The following is a 19,493-nucleotide window of genomic DNA, read 5'->3' on the forward strand; positions in this document are numbered from 1 at the left end:
ACTTAGACACTTTTCCATTTTCTTAGGAAAATATTTCTTTAAAATGTCATTGGATAAACACCTACAGAACAACTCCAAGTTGACAAGAGGCAAGTTTCTCTTTCTTAGGGTTGTCATGTGCTCCTTCCATGGGAAGCATGGCAAGTTAGGGGAGAGGATGCTTCTAACAGAAGAACAAATAGGAACTACCTGCCAGGTTCCTTGGATGAGCTTCTCAGCGATCCACGTGTGCCACCCACTTCCCAGCAGGATATGTATGAATGAAAAGGCTCTGGCCTGATGCTTTAGCTTGGACTGCTCATCTGCCACTTGGGAAACTACATTTTATTCTCACCTCAAACCCTATGTGGGCAGCTTAGAAAATGCACCTAATAGGTGGAACTGAAGGAAACTGCCAAGCTCTGGGCTCAGTGCTGTGCTCACTGTGTTGCATCTTGGCTTCACATAGGGATTGAGACTCAACTGCGCACTATTGCTTCCTCTCCTCTTCCACTAGAAGGGAACATGGACACGTGAGCAGAGATAGAGCTACACTACCCTACAGTCTCATCTGGGATGCAGGAATGCTCTGCAGAGCCATCCCTGATTTCACCTGCGCAGCTTCAATGCCCCTGTGTTTCTGTTCCTCCTTACAGATGAAAGAGAACATGTCCCTGCCTCCCTGGAGACTGAAAGATTAGATAACATTAGTGAGCCGCTCCATTCGCATGTTGTGGAAGCCAGATATTTCCTGCAGATGGAAAACTGGGAATTGAGATGTTTGAGTTTCCAAATAAACAAATGCTGAACTGCAGACAGAACAGACTTAGCATCCCTTTTCACAGCACTCTCTTGCTACAGGCCCTTCATTCCACTTGAAAACATCCACTGATTACGAAAAGAAAACCTGAACCTTTATATTTAACCTACGCCTGCTGTATTTGTTTATGTGAAGACTTACAGGAGACAGGTTGCTAGTCATTTCAAAATAAATGCGCAGAGTGGCTTAATCCTTAAATATTCAGAACAAAATCTTGAAGTAAAAATACTGCCATTGCATGAACAAGTGTAGGATGACAAACCCAGCTGGCATCTTAATACAGGGCAGGTGCTTTTCTATCAGTTTGCTTACCTCATTCTTCACGCTCCTGTGACAACAGTAATCAGCTTCTCCAAGGTAATATTTTCTTTGAATAATACACCTGTAATTAAAAGTTTTCCTTTTTTTTCTTTCTTTCTCAGTTTTTAAGAGGGCTGTAATACTGGTATATAAGGAGAACTTCAAACTGAAAAAGAAAATGGTAAGTCTGGTGCCAGTGGACGTGGTGGGTATGTATGCACAGGATCCTACTGCAGTGTGACAGGGACCACACCAGTGCTGAGGGGCAGTGACTGCAGTGAAATGCCACTTTCCCTCGCTAGGCTGGAATTCTAGCTGTCACAGCTAGAACAAGTGCTCAGTATGTGTGTAGCAATAAATATTTTTTGTTACTTAGTAAACAGCAGCATTTTCTCTGTATGAGCCCCGTATTAGTTCTATCAAGCGGAATATGAAACATTGTCCTGTGTAGGAATCGTGAATTCTTCCAGGTGGCATTTACAATAGCCTACCTTAACAGTGTGTGTAGGTGAAAGACCTCTATTCATAGACCTTTGATCACCCTGGGGGGAAAGGAAAAGGGGCGTTATAAACACAACCTCCTCTGTCCCCTTTTACAAAACTGGAATGCCAAGTCAAGTCCTGAGTACCAGTAGTGAAGTCCTGCACCACGCTTATCATAGCAGATGGAGGGGCTCTAAAAATAGCAGCAACAGTAACACGATTAATGTATTCTGCTAATCAACAGTCTGCAGGTACCTTCATGGCCAACTTGTTCCCTTACTTGTATGTACTTACATGGAAAGTATTACTTTATATCCATTAAAAACAAGTGCTTTTAAAAGCTGAAGCAATTACAAATGCCAGTAGTTGTGTCTATCCCCATTTCAACTACATTTACAGGCACGTATTTTGGTACTGAAGGAAACAGTCTAATAAATTTAGTTTCTCTTCAGAGGCAGGTCTTTTAAGAGTAACTCAAAAAACCCCCACTTTTTTTACTTCTGCTTCTTAGAACTATCTGCTGTTTTTCTTTTGCAGCCCACTAATGTTCGTGCTGCACATAACTATGGTGACTTGGATCCGTTTAAATTTCGTTGGCTGATTCCTTTATCTGCTCTTCAAGTTCGACTGGGGAACACAGCAGGTAATTCCCTCACACTGAATATTTCAGGACTGAACTTTTCTGAGATTCTGTAATACTGCTTCTTTCATGTGTCTTTCTGGAGCTTATGGAAACAGGCAGGTGTAGAGAAAAATAGTATCTATTGTTGCACTCAAGAAGGTACAGGCTTGATATATTAACAGACTTTCTTCATTTGGTTTGTTGGCTTCTTTTGTGAGTTCAGGAAGATGCAACATGATGTGAAAGAATGACAGAATGGAAATCCCCAATGAAAAGATACCATGAACGGGAAGGTGATTTACCATGGTTGATGTCCTGGTGACACCCTTATGCTGTGTGTGTGCTGACCCTTGTGTTTTTCCAAATGTAGAAAAGTTGACTGTCATCTCTGGTAGTAGAAGGTTGTGGTTTTATTTTTCCTTTAAGTTGATCTTTATGATCCTCTCCAGTTCTGTATCTTCTGTAAAGTGTCACTAGGTGTTTAGAGCAAATAAATGCTTTGCGCACCTGGGAGAAGGCAGCAAGAGGGAATAAGAATAGGGGGAAGCAACTCTCCAAGAGAGAAGTTATCAAAGACAGCACTAGGCTGCTGGAACAGGAGAGTTCAGGGGACCTCCCTTTGGGTTCCACCTTGGGTGAGACCTTCTGTGGATCTACCCATGGCTATGTTAACACTGCCTTCAGGAGTGGAAGAGCTCTACACTGGTCTTTCTGATGCCGAAGGTTTTGTAAAGTATATACAAAAATAATGTTTCCTTCCATGAACAGGAACAGAGAACAGCTGTATCTGGGAACTGATTCACACAAAGTCAGAACTAGAAGGCAGGCCAGAAACAATTTTTCAGTTGTGCAGCAGGTAAGCTTTACCTAGAGGTTGTTTTTGACAAATCACATTAATGGAATTAAAAAATTAAAAAGATTTTCCCCTGCGTGACCTCTGCATCAGCACTTCTAATGCGGCTGTCACTCTATGAATCCAGGCACTATGCCAGTGTTCAACTGCAGAAAGTATAACAATTTGAAAAGGGATTGAATTTGGTGCAGTGATCTGCACAGACGTATAATCATAACTTCCAGTACAATATGGGCAGAGTAACTGATTTATCAGACTCTCAGTTGGTTAGCAGAAATTACCTTCTGATAAAGACCACTTCAGGGCCAGTGCCTTGGTACAGAAGTTACCTTTCAGTCTGTTTTTCTGAAAGGAAGTAATGAAGATCTCAAAACACAAAGTGTGTGAAATGCCTAACAGTGCATAAAGATGTTAGCTGCAAAACCACTACTACAGCAAGCTACTGAAAAAACCCCACTGCACTAAAGCACATCAGCAGAAAGAGGGGAGGCAGATTTTATCCCAACAGTGTCTTACTTCAGAGAGGAAACTTAGGTTATCTGTTTTCTTAAACTTGCAGTGACTGTGAGAACAAGACTAACATCGTGAAGGTGATCCGTTCCATTTTGCGGGAGAATTTCAGGCGTCACATAAAATGTGAGCTACCGCTGGAGAAAACATGTAAAGATCGCCTTGTCCCACTCAAGAACCGTGTACCTGCAACAGCCAAACTGGGTAAGAAACGCATCCTCAAAGAGAAAAATGGAGTCTGGACTCCAGTGCTGGCAGAAGGTTTGCAATTATTACCGTAACTGTAGTGCGTCATGTGCCAGACCCACAAATTCCATTTTTTGGGGGGGCTGGGGAGGCGGTAGGGTTTCTTCACAACTCAGTGCATGACAAGGGCTACAGGAGATAAGCAAACTTGCCATCCCCCCCATGCGCTGATGTGTCATTAGATCTCTTAAGGGAAGACTTAAGGCCCAAATTAATTTTGGTGGGAAGAAACAGACTCCCTTTGGCATGCAGTATTAGTGCTCTTTCCTCTGGGTTCCCTTTAGTAACTCAGCCCTAATAACACTTACAACTAAAACAACGGGCAGAAGGCAGGAGTCTCGCTTCTTTCAACGCACTAAATCTGCATCCCAGCAGATACCCTAATTAAGTACAGGCTTCAGACATTTTAGCTAAATGAGTAGCTACTGGTATTTCAAGTTCTCAGTCTGATCAGTTGTCTGTAAAATCCTCTTAACATCACAGGAACTGGGACAGTTCATGTCCTGCCTGCAACCTGGCCCTCCAGTGCTTGAGGTGCCTGAATCACTCGTGCTTTCCTGCAGAAGCATGTAAATCATTACTACAATTTTTGGAGGATTCTGTATATATTACACGTGAAGGCAAGCATATAGGCCCTGGGGTAGGTGGAATGAAAACTCTTGAGATGGGATTGCACTGTTGGTATCAGAATGCTGACAGATCTGACCTGGGATGGTTATCAAATGAAACAATGTACACTGCAATTACAAGGGGGCTATTGCGACAGTGTAACCAGCTAATGTTTTGCTGAGAAAACCACCCTGCCTTTTTCCTCTGCACAGCTTCCACGAGGTCCTTGAAGGTACTGAAGAATTCATCCAGCAGTGAGTGGAATGGTGATGCAGGGAAAGGCACCTTCCAGGACTCTGACGAGTGCAGCCTGAGCAGCAGTACTCAGAGCAGCAGCTGCCACACCACTGAGAGCATACAGGAGCCCAAGAACTCTTCTCCTGATAAACACGTACAGAGCTGTGCATCTGACTTCTCTAATGTTCTTGTCAAAGAATCTGATATTCTCAGTGATGATGATGATGATGATGACTATCAGAGCCTAAAGAAGGGCAGCCCTACAAAAGACATTGAAATACAGTTCCAACGGCTGAAGATTTCAGAGGAACCAAGTACTGACTCTGAACGAGATCAGGCTGCTGAAAATGAGGAGGGAGATGGCTTCGAGACAGGACAGCATCCAAAGCTGGTGCGTGGACATTTCTGCCCAGTGAAGAGAAAACTGAACAGCACAAAGCGTAACAGAGGAACTTTAACGGCAATGCAAGAACGCCACCAGTCCCTTGACAGTCACTCTGATGCTGCAAACCTGGATCTGAACTCTATTTTAGAGAGGGAATTTAGCGTCCAGAGTTTAACATCTGTAGTTAATGAGGACTGCTTTTATGAAGCTGTGGAGAGGCATAGGAAATCCTAGCTTTCTAAGCACTATATTTAAAATACTCATTTGCAATCCACATGAAATTCAACAAACTTGTTTTGCTTTAGAAGTAGTAAATTCATGGAAGCTGCAGGAAAACTACTATCTGATTTTGTGCACTAATACATTTTCTCCACAAAAACAGCTGTAAAGGATTCTTAAGTTATTTTAATTTATTGTGGATCAAAAATAGATTAAGTTGGCCATGGTCTGTATATTAGTTCATCCCTTTCAAGGAGTTATTAAGGTGATGTAGTGTTCCTGGGGAGGGGAAGGGAAGGACGGCCTCATTAGTATTTTAAGTAACATGGAAAAGGTGCTAGTCAGTGGCAGAAGGGTTTACAAAGGAAAGTAGCATTGCAAAATGGATTTTTTCAATATCTTGGGCATTTTCTTTCTTTGGTTTTCATTTTTGCTTTATTTAAAGCAGAATTAAGTTATTTTAATGCGTTTTAGTGCACAATAGTGCAGAAATTTCATTTTTGTAAGTTTCAAGATGCTGTTTATACTTTATACATATGTGTAAATACAAAAACAAAGCTTGGCCTGTAATCTTTTATTTGACTGTATTTTTTATTTTCTCTACCGCCTGTACAGTAAAAAGACAAACAAGTATTATATTTAGCCCTGTTTTCTAGTTTTTATCACGCTGCTTTTTTCTAGTTGGAACTTTAAATCCCAAATTCTTTGCCTTTGCATAAATGAGAAGAGTATTAGCAGACCGTGAGACAATCTGTGCACTTTATCCTCCTTTAAGCCAGTCACTCAAGTACATTTATACAAGAGTTTTGGCTTGTGTTTTTTAAAGTTACTCTGCACAGGAGGATGTTCCAGGATAAAAAGAATGCAAAAACCCAAACACCATCTCATGTGCTGAAATATGAAAAATATTTTTTCTTATGTTTCAATAATGCACTTTCAATTCATACAAATCTAAATTATTTTAGAAGTATCCCAACTCAAATCACATATCTCACAACATACCTTGTTCTTGGTATGTGTTCCAGCCATTCTCCTTAAGTAAAAAGAACCTGCAGGTACCATGTAACTGGATTGTTTTTTCACTTTTGTCTGCAGCTGAATGAAATGAATAAATAAAATGGGAAAGCCCTCTCTCCCAACCACTTTCTCAATACCTGCAGAAATGTAAGAATATATAAGCCTCCTTTTACTGAATCAGCACCTGTAGATCAAGGAGTTTAATTGAAAAATCAGTCTGCTGCTGTTACAGCTGCTCTTCCTCTTCCCTTTGTTCAGGCTGACTGGTACTTTTAAGTGAGCTTGTCTTCTTCTTTTGCTTCAGATCTTCTCTGTAGTTGTACACAAAAAGGCTTGGGTCTTCATTGCACATTTTCCTGTATGTATTGCACAGATTTCTAAAGTGTGACATGGACAGCTGAAAAGGACGCAGAGTTGGATCAACATTTGCTGTCAGCAGCAGCTGTTCTGTTCTTTTCAAACGTCCACTTTCAGGAAACAAGGTCCTAAAAGGTGTGGGGAGAAGACAAATTCAAACCAGTTTCCCTTCACGGTAACAGGATCCTCTTGGGAATTTACTTAATACAGGTTTGCTATTAAGTATGTCACTAATTTAGCTGTGACACTCAATATAGCTCAATTACGTAAGCAAACAGAGACATGTAAGGGCCCTTTTTCTGCAAATTATGACAACATAGGAATGCATATAAATATATTGCACATTAAACACATTCATGTATGTTCATATTCGCACACATTGAAAAGAGTTTGGGGCATGGATAGAGTCACAGGGCCTTCTTACAATTAGCCTTATATTTAAGAGAGCAACAAAAGATTAAACTGTGCAAAACAGATCAGATCCAAATCATATGAATTTTTCTTACAGGCTGTTTCATTCCAATGGGAAAGATATTGTTATCACTTGTCATTAATACTGTAATTGTAATGCCTGAAAAAAAGCCAAGAAGGAGGAAAGGAGTATTTCATTATCATTCACTTTTTAATATTTAGAACTTAGAGAATGTGCCAGGAGTCCTCGATTCTTTTTTCAGCCCTGTCACTGTTCATAGATAATCTTATCAGTTCATTTACTCTGTGGCCAGATACTTCAGTACCTCTCACAAGTTCCTCAAATTCTAATGAACAGTATTATTTCAAGTGTTAACGTCTCACAAAAATACATAGAACAAAGTGCAAACTACTGAAAGGACGAGCTAGCTCTTATTATCAGTAGTTCTCAGTCTACAATGAGCCAGGAAGGCAGAAAATTTGCACATGCTTGATGTGCATGTCTCAGTTTTCAAATAATCCCACTCCGTCACACACATAGAATACCTAAAAATGCTGTAGAACTAATACAGTAACACCCCCAGCTGTGTTTCACAGGTTGGCTGGATAAGCTAATCAAAAGGCTTTGTGTAAGGAAGAGACAGCTGGCTCCTGGTAGGCAGACAGAATACAAAGTTAAGAAAGGGTTTAAAATAACAGGACAAGGCTGGCACTTGAGGGAACAATCCTGTTTAAAGGATGTGGTCAACAATGACTCCATGACTCCAGGCCTTAGTCAAAAATGTCCCCATTAATTCAGCATCTAGGTCAGCAAGGTTATAATGGATCAATCCTTATTTTGATATCCCTCCTCATGTTATACTCTCCTTTGATTTGGTAGGTAAAGGATGTACTTGGAGCCAAAAATTTATATACGGACTATGGACCATCTTATAAATGATCATGAATGGCAACTCAAACTACAACATTTTTCTTCATGGACTCAACAGCTTACTCTTACATGCCATCTCTGTCTCATATCCCAGAATTTACACACAAATGTAAACTGATTCTATTACCTTGGTTTTATACAGTATATGTGAGAGGCAGATAGACAGGTAGCTTATAATGAACTTAATAGCCTTATTATACACCAAAATTTGCCAATTTTTTTCAGGTCAGCTAAAGCATAAGAGGATTGTGTTTCTTAGCTGCACACTAGGGCTAAAGTACGATAAGCTGCTAGGGGATATGTGATGCCCAAAAGTTCAGGTTCCCCCTCCTTGCCTCAAAAGAATGTAGAGCAGCTTTAGCGATTTGAGATTACACAATAGTTGTGGGGGAATTTTTAAACTTTAGCAAAAATATTCTACATAACATAGATATGCTGACTGCATACGCCTCCTGCTTACATTGTCAATTCTTTCACAAAAAAACCCACACAACCCCACCACCTTGTAAATCAAATACAAATTGATCCAGAGTTCAGATACCTCATTATCTAACGGCCTCCAAAACATACTTCAAACCCTAACCCGGGCAAACTGGTACTCATTTTAGATCCAATGTCTGCATCCCAGACATCCGTGGACTTCATTGTCTCAAGCACAAAAAGCCCAAAACCAGAGGCAAAATTCTATGTTCACCTTTAAAATAGCAACATATAAGGCTTGTAGTTCAGTAATGTAGCGTCTACCCTAATTCTGGACAGCATCAGGGCCAAAACTGCCCAGCACAATTCAGCTAGCCCAAGCTGCGGCAGCACGCCTCTAGTCCTAACAGCAGCTCTGTCGCACATTCTGAAGTGCTGAACACTGGGTTTTTCCCATACCAGGTCAGACATGTGGCTATGTAGAGTTTTAACAGGATCTGTGGTGAACAGACTGCAGGTTTCTTGCATCAGTTAAGAGAACCTGGTAAATTCCCTCAGTAAGACAGGCATTTTTAAAGAGCCAGTAAGAACTCCATAAAAGGGCAAGCACAGAAACAAGAATTTGACCTTTTGACATTATCCCCAAATAAGTAACATTTCCTACAGATGACGTTCTCCCTCCTCACACTGCCATCTTCATTCTGAATTTTGATACTTTCGATTTTTTAACTCAACCAACAAATGCTGTATTTTTTGTGGTTGGTTTCTTTTTTGGCTTCTGAGACAGACAACTATTGGAAAGAACACTCATTTATCCTAGTAATTTTAACAACTTCAACTGCACTAACAAAAACCGCACAGTAATTATTACATAATTACAGCAGAAGGAGATACATCTCATACTTCTGTCTCCAGAAACCATCCTGAAATGGAAAGGTCTGATGAACTATGATGACAAATTTAAAATGGGAGGAATAAAATCAAATGCTGCAAGTGTTTCTCAACTGACATAGTAGCTGACACATTTACAAAAACATTATCTGAGAATTTTTCGTTAAAAGATCCTTACTCGATTCCGCGGAAGCAGTATTTTCTTCTAAACTGAAAAACGCTTCGAACCACTTTTTCTACTAGCTCGAACGGCTGCTCTATCTTTGGTTGCACCAATGGAGTGAAATGCACCACAGCCACATCCACCTATACGAAAAGGATAGATAGATTTGAGTAGATACATTCCTCTGAGACACGTTATTTCTAAGTTAACTGGCTAGACATCAGGAAACAGACAGAACATAGCAAGACACTATCGTGACAGGTAACATAGCTGTGCAGTGACTAATGTCACACTATTTGAATACAAAGATTTGCGCCTTAAATTTCAAGGCCCTACAGAATTTTAGTCTTAGTTATCTACATATTTCCAATTAGTTCATATGCCATTACTACTTAGTACTTTTTTCCCTATGGCACCTCCTTCATCTAGAACAACTTCCATGTAATCTGTAAAGTAATTAGCACTTCTTTCTTCAGATCCTTCCACAAGACAATTCTGACATGATACACAAATTAGGCAATATTCAATATACAAGCTGAAGGGCAGCTGGAGAAAATTGGTATTATAATTAGAAATCAAACCCATTCCCTATATGTTTTCTGTTGCTCTAGGGCTTTTCTAAAATGTAAGCCAAGGAATTACTTTTCAGCATATTAAGATTTTAGAATTCCAGTCTATTTAAAGGAATGGTAGGTAGAAATAAGTTCATAGTCAGTTTAAGTGACCACACACCTCTATTTACACTGTGTATCACAGTTCATTCAAATTATATTCAAATGATTCTACAAAGATTTTTTTCAAGCTTGTTTTATTCTTTTATAGTTCTAAAATCAGCTTGGCTCACAGAATGGTCACTTTCCCTGTGTCTGAAAACAAAATGAAATAACATCCTCCCTTCAATGTACACATATATACATATAAAAGCATAAAATATGTCATGCAATTATAGAGATACTATATTACACAGAAATGCCAAGAATTCAGACTTCTGTATTAGAAAAATAGAGGCTGGGCTAAAAATCCAGTTCTGCACAACATCAAATAAAACAGTTCACCTTCCAAACTAGATATTAACAATAACAATGAAAAATTTTTCTGGAGAAGCACACTGAAAATTTGTACAATTTGTACAAGTACTGGTACTGAACAACTACAAAATTTTAAGCACCAGACTTTTTAAAACATTCAGTCTTTTATTTAAGAAGTCTGCTAATATGATGGGCAGTCTTTTAAAAAGGTCTGAAAATCAATATTGACATTCATTGAACAGATTCTACGTGACATTAAACTGAAGATGTGCTAGTTCTGATTGAAATAAAAGATACACTCAGGGCAAAGAACAGCTTCTGTTCTAAGCACAGTGCACCAATTGTGTGAGAAAATCCCTAGCAAGAAAGAACTTGAAAAAAAGAGAGTTTTTTCTACTGCTTTAACCAAAACTGCTCTAAGTTTGGTTTTTTGGTATTTTTTGTTGGTTTTTTTTGGTTTTTTGGTTTTTTGGTTTGTTTTTGTTTTTTTTTTTTTTTTAATCCATTAAATCATAACCTCTGATGTGGTTATATTCTTAGGGCACAAAGGTGCCATCCATCCATATTGTACTTTCAGTGGGAACAGCTCAGCTCTCAAGCACATTTATCCAGTACAACTGCCTCAACAGCAGAGGTACTGTATTTGCTTTCAACAGAAACGATGAAATTCAAACAATGTAAGTTTTTCAACTTATGAAGCTGAACAAAAATACTGCCTAGAGAAAGGAAAGAAAATACCCAGTAATGGTGCTGATAAAAAAAAACAACCACAGAAGCTTCCAGTATTAGCACTGCTGATCTCAACTGTATGTTAAGAGATCATTTTTCCTGTTTCCACCTTTTCTCAAAGCTAGAGTTAAGAATAAGACAGAAAAAATACTTAAGCTACTAAAACATTATGATACAACTTATTTAAAAATGAGGTGACAAAGAATACTTGACATATGGAATCTGCAGCGAAATGCACATAAATGTATTTTCCAAAGCAGTTTCTGAATTTCTCAAGTGCTGGTAACTCCTGCCTTTGCCACAGGTTGCTGCTACCTGTTGTCAGGAAGATCACAGGAATGCAGCAAAAACCTGTATTCACACTCAGTCTCAGAAAAGCTTGTATTTTTGATCAAGGCAAATACATACTTCACTGACCAACCAGCTCCTTATATAGAAATACTAAGGGCTTATTTACACATGTATATGTTTAACCACATTTTTGTCAGGAAATAAAACAAGGTATTTCCCCCACAAAATTACGGATAAGAAAACAATCAGAGCCCATTTGGGATCTCCTAGTCACCTCAATTTTGCGGAACTGCTCGTAAGTGAGATATGAGGGCTCTCTGGGAGTTGGAGCTGCATCTTTACCAAAAATTTCTGAAGGAAAAGAAAGAAAGAACACAATCTACATGCAGTGTATACTTTAAGAGAAAAACAGCTCAATTTACAATCTCAAGGCCAGTGGGCCGTAATTTCTGCCTCTGAAACAAAACACAGCACTTCTCAGCGTTAGTTCCATTATAGATGCTGTTTTCTTTGGACCCCAGAAAAGCTGCCTGGTTACTATAGCAACAGATACAGGGGAAAGCTTTGCACTTGTAATTGGCCACTCCCTTAAAATTATACATGCTATTTTTCCCTAACCTTTTTAATATGCATAAAATAGAGAGTAGAATTATGAAAGCCAATACAGTACACAAGCATACTTAAAATATACACGTTAATTTGCTGATAATTTTATTAGTAACACTTTTTTTTTAGCCCGTCAAGTATCTTAGCAATACTTAGAAAACAATACTCAATTCTTACAAAATAATGAATATTAAAGTTATTCCACTGATATATCCTGAGCTGTCAATAGTACAGCAATTATTAATCCCTTGCTGTTTTAGTGTATCTGTACAATGACGGTTTATAGCAGGAATGTGTGACAGTACAATTCAGAGAAGTTGCCTCGCTGATGAAATCAATACTCAAAATCAGAGTAACCTTAAATGAGACAATTTTTACTAACTGTTGACAATAAAGGTCTCATGATGGGCAATACATGTATCTTGCAACAGGGCTGTATTAAAAGCAAATTCACATACCCTTTTCCAAGTGGCAATCTACTCATAGGGAACTGAAACCTAAGTATAACATCCTACAACTGCATTAAAACAGACTGCTGAAGAACCTGCTAAGATAGCTTTAATCCAGCACTGTCATCAACGAAGTGTTCAGTACCAGCATTTTATCTGTCCGCTACAGACAAATGTTAGGTCTAACACCAGATAGGTGTATCTTATAGCAAACTTGTTCCAATGCGAGGGTTTCATTTTGGTTCACTTCCAGCAGTAAATAACTGTGCCACTGCACTAATAGCAATAATCTAATTCCTGTATAAGAACGGCTTTGTAATAACTCCCTTCACATTAGGGTCACAAGCAGGATCACAGGAAACCAAGTGTCGGGTACAGAACCTATGGGTACATCGCTACAATCAGCAAGACTTTTCTCCTATTTTCTTGATTTCACACACCAACTTGTCAAGGCCACTTCTCCAATGTGCTCCAGTCACCATATAAGCATTATTAGTAACTTTATTCCTTCAGTCTTTCACACAGACTCGCACAAAGGTAGTTATAGGATGACCTACAGAAGGCTAAGGCTACCCAGAAGAGATAAGCAAAACCTGTAGTTTAATAAAAATGGCCTGCTCTTCCGATTACAAAATAAAATGAATTGCACAGCTCTTCCCTAGGAAATTTAAACTCTTGGTAAGATTATCTGTGATGAACACCCACCCCTCCCCCTCCCCCCCCCCCCCCCCCCCCCCCCCCCCCCCCGACAACCAACAAACAACGAAACCCTCTGGCTCTGCCTCTCAGTTCAACTTAAATGATTCCTACTCTGCCCCCCTCCCCTTAAGTTTACAGTTCCTGGATTCTCAAGATTTTATTCCTTTTGATCACTGTTCACAGTTTTCATCATAGAACCTGGATATCATTATGTATTTAGGACTAAAAGCCTCCATGTGTTTTTCTACATAATCTCTTTGCTTTCCCTTACTGAGTGTTTGTCAAACAAAACTCATTAAACAAAGTACTCCTTTATTCTCGGGTAGATGAAACTAAGACAGCGAACAAACAGCAGCAATGCACTTGCTGTAGAGAAGAGGAAAAAAACAACATTCCAAGAAATTTTGTTACTACATGCAAATGCAGTTTTATATGAGAAGGGATAGCTCCATTCAAGACAAACTGCATTTTTCCAGGACATCTACAGTGAAGAAAACATCTCAGACCTCACGTCCAGCAGTAAGTGCTACACAAACAGGAATGAAACATAACTGTATTTTTTATTACACTTGCGGTGCTTATACTTGAATGTATCATGACTTTCATTTGGTTCTTCCCATTAAATGTAATGAATGACTGCTATTTGCAGTGGTTTGTGTGTATGTTTGCATATGCTGAAATTTTAAAAAGGAAGCAATGAAAAGGGCTAACTCAAGATGCTAATCAGCTGTTCCAGAATATGCTTTTGAATGAGTTTTGAGCTATCCAGACATGTCAGCTCCTTCTGTAAAAGGAAGTTAAGCCATCTTTCCATGGGCCTGATACAGCAAATGATATGTATTTGCCAAAGCAGCTCTTCACAGTCTGAACAAACTGAAGGGATTTGGAAATAGGCAGGTCTTTGAAGTAAGATTTTAAAAATGAGTAGCTATTAATATTCTCACCTTAACTATAACCATTTTTTATATATCTATATATGCTAGCCAGAATTACTGCATCCCTTGAACAATTATCTGAACTAAGGACATTATATAAAATCAGAGGATTGTATGTAATGCCACTAAAGACTGATAGAATACATATTGATCAAAACCTTGTTGTCCTATGTATAATGAATTGAAATAAGAATACAATGATATAGATATTTCATGTTCTATGTATTTCAACCTTATACCGTTATATGGCTTTTCAAAAAAGTTCTAATGCTAAAGACCAATTTTAATATTATTGTTCATATTGAGACAGAATGTCTTAGAAAGCATAATCCAGAGGACCACCCTTTATCACTCTGATAAAAGACAAAAACTTGCCAATTAGACAGCCCCGGTCAAAAGGCAGGACACCACTTCTAACGCTAGTCACAGAGGTTTCAAACCATTGTTCTTCATCTGCTATCCCAACAGTCCAGCTGATGCAACAACAACAGTTCAGTCTTCCCAGGTGCACAGTTACATTGTCGAAAATGTTCTCATCTGTCAAATTTTGACTATTTATGCAAGAATAGCAGGGAGTTTTTAATGAATATTTAGAACCGCCACTTCATGGCAAATTTGCAAAGTACTTCAGACAGGTAAGTGACTGATTAAAAACAAAATGCACTTACACAACTGAGTCGTTTTGTATCAGTGTTAAAACCAGTACCTTACTTCATAGACAAAAGCAGATCATATTGACTTATGACTTGCTTAATACTGCTGCTCTAAGTCAAGGACTGAGAATCACTGAAAATAAAATATTTAGTCACATGACTTAATTGTGAAAATACTGCAAAAAAAAAATCTCATTCTCCTTCAAAGCCATGAAATTTTGTAAGTTATTAAACAAAAGAACAGATAATATTTAAATAACTAAAATAAAGGGTCACCTTTAACCATACTTTAAACAAAAGATATTACCGTCAACGTTCGTTGTTATAAAATAGTCAACAGGAGCTGACTACAGCTATCAACACACTTAAAGACCTTTACTTGAGGAGTACAATATATTTTCTACTACCATGTTTTGCCACAATGACTTCTAATCTACAAGTTTCTCATGTTCCGTTTACAATGCATACTTGTCTAGTAAGCCTGAAATCTGTATACTATTACCAAAACCAACTCCAGCAAAACAACTTTTGCTTGGTGGCTTGCAATCACCTATGAAAGGACCGCAGCTCCTTCTTACAAGCAATTCTGAAATGCTGTCCACTTGCTATCATTTATGTTTGAGTACCTTACGTACAGCTGCTCTCATCTGCTGCAGGGTCATGTTCAGATATTCACTCAGATAGCTCTGACTTTAAATGAAGCTTTTTTGTTTGCTGATTTCTTTTTCTTTCCCCCTCCCACTTCCCCCCCCCCTCCCCCCTATTACACAGAGGGCTACAGCCTTGGCTACAAAGCTACCAACCAGTTACATTCATTTACAAGAGAGAAAGGGCAGACAAAACGTGACAGCAGATAATCATCATGGCATCAGCAAGCCTGCAGTTCTTTGCTTTTGTTCTGGCTTTGTTTGCTGTTTTTGGAGATATCACAGCCACATTGCTACCAAACTGGAAAGTAAATGCAGATGTTGGTTCAAATATCATAACAGCAATAACACAGATGCAAGGACTTTGGATGGACTGCACATGGTACAGCACCGGGATGTTTAGCTGTAGCCTGAAATACTCCGTTCTCTCTCTCCCTGTCTACATCCAGGCTGCTCGGAGCACCATGGTACTGTCTTGTATCCTATCAGCCTTTGGGATCTGCATCACTACAGTTGGAATGAAATGCACGAAGTTGGGAGGGGACACTGACAGCAAAAGTCACGCCTGTTTTGCTGGAGGAGTCTGCTTCATTCTTGCAGGAATCTTTGGATTAGTACCAACATCCTGGTACCTGAGAGAAATTATTTCAAATTTTCTGGACCAAACCATTCCAGAGAGCAGTAAACATGAACCAGGAGGAGCAGTTTATACAGGATTCATTTCAGCAGGGTTTCTGCTGATCGCAGGTGTGATCTTCTGCACTTCCTGTTTTAAAAAGCAGCAAGGAGCATGGATTTACCCTCCAAAGCAGCACCATTTCCCAACCACAGAGCAGGAGAGCAACGCAGGTTACAACCTGAAGGACTATGTGTAAATGCAGATATTTCTATCCATTGAGGCTTTTTTTTTTTTTTGTGCTAGATGTAGTTTGATTATTTCAAAGAATGTGTAACATCGCACTTTTCTTTCACCTGGGTTGCAGTTTATGTTTAAGCAAGGTATTTCATTTGTAGTGGCATCCTCAAAAAGAATGAAGTAGAAAACAAAGCTTAAGCCTGCTAAAAGAATATATTTTTGCTGATTTTTCAAACCATTCCTTTTGACTTTCCAAGTAATATTGAATAATAAAAAAAAATTATCTACAATATATATATAAAAGCCGTAACTGATAGGACAATTACTATACTGATGGCTTGTTACAGCAAAGATGCTTAAAACCTAACTGCCTTCTATTTAGTATAGCAGGCTATCAATAACATATAGTATTTTACAGCATATTTTACAATTTTATCTTTATTTTAATTATGATGCAAGGGAAAAAAAAACCAACCACTCTGTCCAAGACGACCAATACAATGGTTTTTAAATAGCAGACACATCTGCCTTTCGTTTTCAGTTCTAAATTGCATCGGTAACCAGATTTCTTTAAAAAAGGTAATATATACAAAGACACACAAAACCCAAGCCAAAACAAAAAACCACAACAAAACCCCACAGCCCAAACCTTAGCTGCATTGTATGTTCTGCGTATCAGGCTGAACAATCAGCAGTACCATTCAGATCTTGCCAAAAATGGCTCTCCCACCCCAAACTGCCAGCTGCTGTGGGTTTCATTTATTATTGTTAAAGAAATGTCTACTCAGCATTAATGAATTGCTCCCAATCTATCACTACACAATGAATGTTAGGTTTGAGAAGCAACACGACAACAGAAATGTAACAATGACTATGAAAACACCTGCAAACTGTAACATGCAGGATACAAACTACATGATCTATGCTTAAGAAAAATCTGGAAGCATTCTGGCTTACACTTGCTCAAAGTAGCTTTTAACAGCTCAAATACTACAGCTACAATTGAGGGCCGTCTAAGTTTCTGGCCTTCTAAAGTAACTTTGTAAGGCCTCTGAATCAGCATTTTAGGGTCTCTTTCAGGCCCACTCCCATGTATTCTATTACTGTAAAATGTAACATACAGTGGTGGCACAGTAAGCTTCTTTATTTATTTTCTTAACTCCTTTATTTTAATTAATACCCTTGGTCCCTTTAACCTTTTCTGTCAACACACAGATTTTCTTTTGTATTGGTCACCGGCAGAGTATGTTCTATCTCAATGCTTCCCTAAACAAGAATCAAACCGATGTTAATTTGCTAGCATAGATAAGAGAATGAAAAGAGGTATGATACAGACCTTTAAATTTAGGTATGTGCTGGACAAGTCTTTCAACAAAACCAACTGCTACTTATATTCAACTTTCATTTCATCAGACCAAAATTCACTAAAACAGTATGAAGGGGCCTTAACATTATATGTATACTTCATTGGAAAAAGTAGAATCTTCTGTTACAGCATTTAAGAAATGGAATGTTTTATGCATCTAATATGTAAAGAGTCTCTATTCCAATATACATAGAATAGAATTATGTCTTGCTTGTATTAGTACTGTTACATAGACATTTTGAGTTTTCTATGTATTCATCAAGGAGCTTGTCTTGTACTATTCCTAATACTAGTATCAGCAGTTACTCAGTATTGCAGAGACTTAGCTATGACCAAGAAGCCAGATTCTCTTTGCTTAAGACACAATGCTGTGCAGCACCATTCCATTCCATCAACCAAGAGTCTTTTACGTCTCAACGTTCATAGCATTGTTGAAATAATATTCGTTCATTGAAAAAATGAGGTTAACTCCTCATTCCCAAGAACATGCATCTCCACCTTTAGTCAGAGGTTTGACATGACACTAACCTGTGATCACTGCTATGTATGAGTTAAAACTAACATTTGTAAAATAAGAAACAAAGGCATTTTCACAGGCAGACATAAGAAAGAGGTAATAATTGCGTACTATAAGCAAAATGAAGTATTCATCGGTTACAAAAGCAGCTAATTTTTCTTCCTAAAACTTTATACAGAAGTACCTGAACTTGTTACATCTGTAAAACAAAAATCAACCACTGAGCCAGTTCATTCACAATAGGCTGCAACAGCCTTCCAAGAAAACAAAGATTCTGTCAGAAATGGTAACATTTAAAACCACGTCAGTCCACGGCTAAAAGAACAGGGACAAGACAATATCAATCTACAATAGGCATTTGAAGGAAACAAAATATAGTGAAAACAGGTGTCACATCTGTCTGAAAAATTTGTACTTTCTGCTTTTGCAATATAAGCAATACTTCTTTTAACTCAATGTATTAAATAAAAATACACTCGCCTTTAGTGGTACTGCCTTTTTTATTCAACAGACTACCAACTGACTGTAGGATTTCCTAATACCAAGACATCAGTCACAATTGTATGTGTTACCTCTCTCAGTCAACTGTGGCCTTTTCAGTACAGGAAAATGGGAATATCAGTCATAGCTTCCCAATTCTGAGGCACAGTCAGCACAAGACACTTGACTATACTAGCTCTACTATGCCCTCAAATTGTATCCACCACTGAGAAACCACCATCACAGAATTGGAATTCTGCCTTTACTCAACCCTATTTCACATAATTAACAGTGAGATGACATCCTGACATTATTTTTCCTTCAGCAGAAGACTGGAGAAAAAACCCCCACCCTAACCCAAAAATGCAAAGCAAAAAATAAGATGTCTTAAGCATGATCATTTTTCTTCACAACAGACTGCTGTCACAACTAATAATTTAACATACCTTAACAGCTACTTGCTCAAAAAATACTAACAAAATTTTAAATCATCATCAGAATATGCCCAGATAGAGGCCTTAAAATTCACTGTGATAAAAGAGAGAACAACCTTCTAAAGGTTCTCAAGAGGCAAGCCTTAAGATGAAAAAGACCAAGAGACAGACTATGATAAGGGGGAAACAAGATACATTGATGAGATCAACCAACCAGTTTATGAGGAATTTTCGTAAGCTGCAAGTTACATTCCATGTGCATTTGGGGGAAACAGACCCCATTTAATTGTCAGACACACACTTCTATGAAGAAAAATAAGAAAAAAAAATACATTCTTGTCCAAAATGCA

General features: G+C 38.4%; 3 protein-coding genes across 15 annotated transcripts in view; 2 read left to right on the forward strand and 1 right to left on the reverse strand.

Annotated features, from left to right (window-relative positions):
• The window catches only part of TIAM2 (TIAM Rac1 associated GEF 2), a 90,953-nt gene extending 85,048 nt beyond the window's left edge, over window positions 1–5,905 (forward strand). For all 7 annotated transcript variants that reach the window (XM_056343272.1, XM_056343271.1, XM_056343274.1 and 4 more), the window contains 5 exons: window positions 1,222–1,280; window positions 2,120–2,225; window positions 2,973–3,060; window positions 3,617–3,771; window positions 4,635–5,905. In XM_056343272.1, coding sequence (XP_056199247.1) covers window positions 1,222–1,280; window positions 2,120–2,225; window positions 2,973–3,060; window positions 3,617–3,771; window positions 4,635–5,278 — 1,052 coding nt within the window. In that variant the 3' untranslated portion in view covers window positions 5,279–5,905. The remainder of the gene's footprint in view (window positions 1–1,221; window positions 1,281–2,119; window positions 2,226–2,972; window positions 3,061–3,616; window positions 3,772–4,634) is intronic.
• TFB1M (transcription factor B1, mitochondrial) overlaps window positions 5,818–19,493 on the reverse strand; it is a 30,145-nt gene continuing 16,469 nt past the window's right edge. For all 7 annotated transcript variants that reach the window (XM_056343293.1, XM_056343291.1, XM_056343290.1 and 4 more), the window contains 2 exons: window positions 9,469–9,596; window positions 5,818–6,765 (listed from right to left, as the gene is read on the reverse strand). In XM_056343293.1, coding sequence (XP_056199268.1) covers window positions 6,507–6,765; window positions 9,469–9,596 — 387 coding nt within the window. In that variant the 3' untranslated portion in view covers window positions 5,818–6,506. The remainder of the gene's footprint in view (window positions 6,766–9,468; window positions 9,597–19,493) is intronic.
• On the forward strand, window positions 15,608–19,384 carry CLDN20 (claudin 20). Its single transcript, XM_056343298.1, has one exon. The coding sequence runs from the start codon at window positions 15,706–15,708 to the stop codon at window positions 16,363–16,365; it is 660 nt and encodes a 219-aa protein (XP_056199273.1). The 5' UTR covers window positions 15,608–15,705; the 3' UTR covers window positions 16,366–19,384.

Source organism: Falco biarmicus, chromosome 6, assembly GCF_023638135.1.
Source record: "Falco biarmicus isolate bFalBia1 chromosome 6, bFalBia1.pri, whole genome shotgun sequence".
In the NCBI taxonomy this organism is placed as follows: Eukaryota; Metazoa; Chordata; class Aves; order Falconiformes; family Falconidae; genus Falco; species Falco biarmicus.

Bases quoted from the DNA above. Each gene is read 5' to 3' on its own strand.
- CLDN20 (XM_056343298.1), top strand. From the start codon at position 15,706: ATGGCATCAGCAAGCCTGCAGTTCTTTGCTTTTGTTCTGGCTTTGTTT.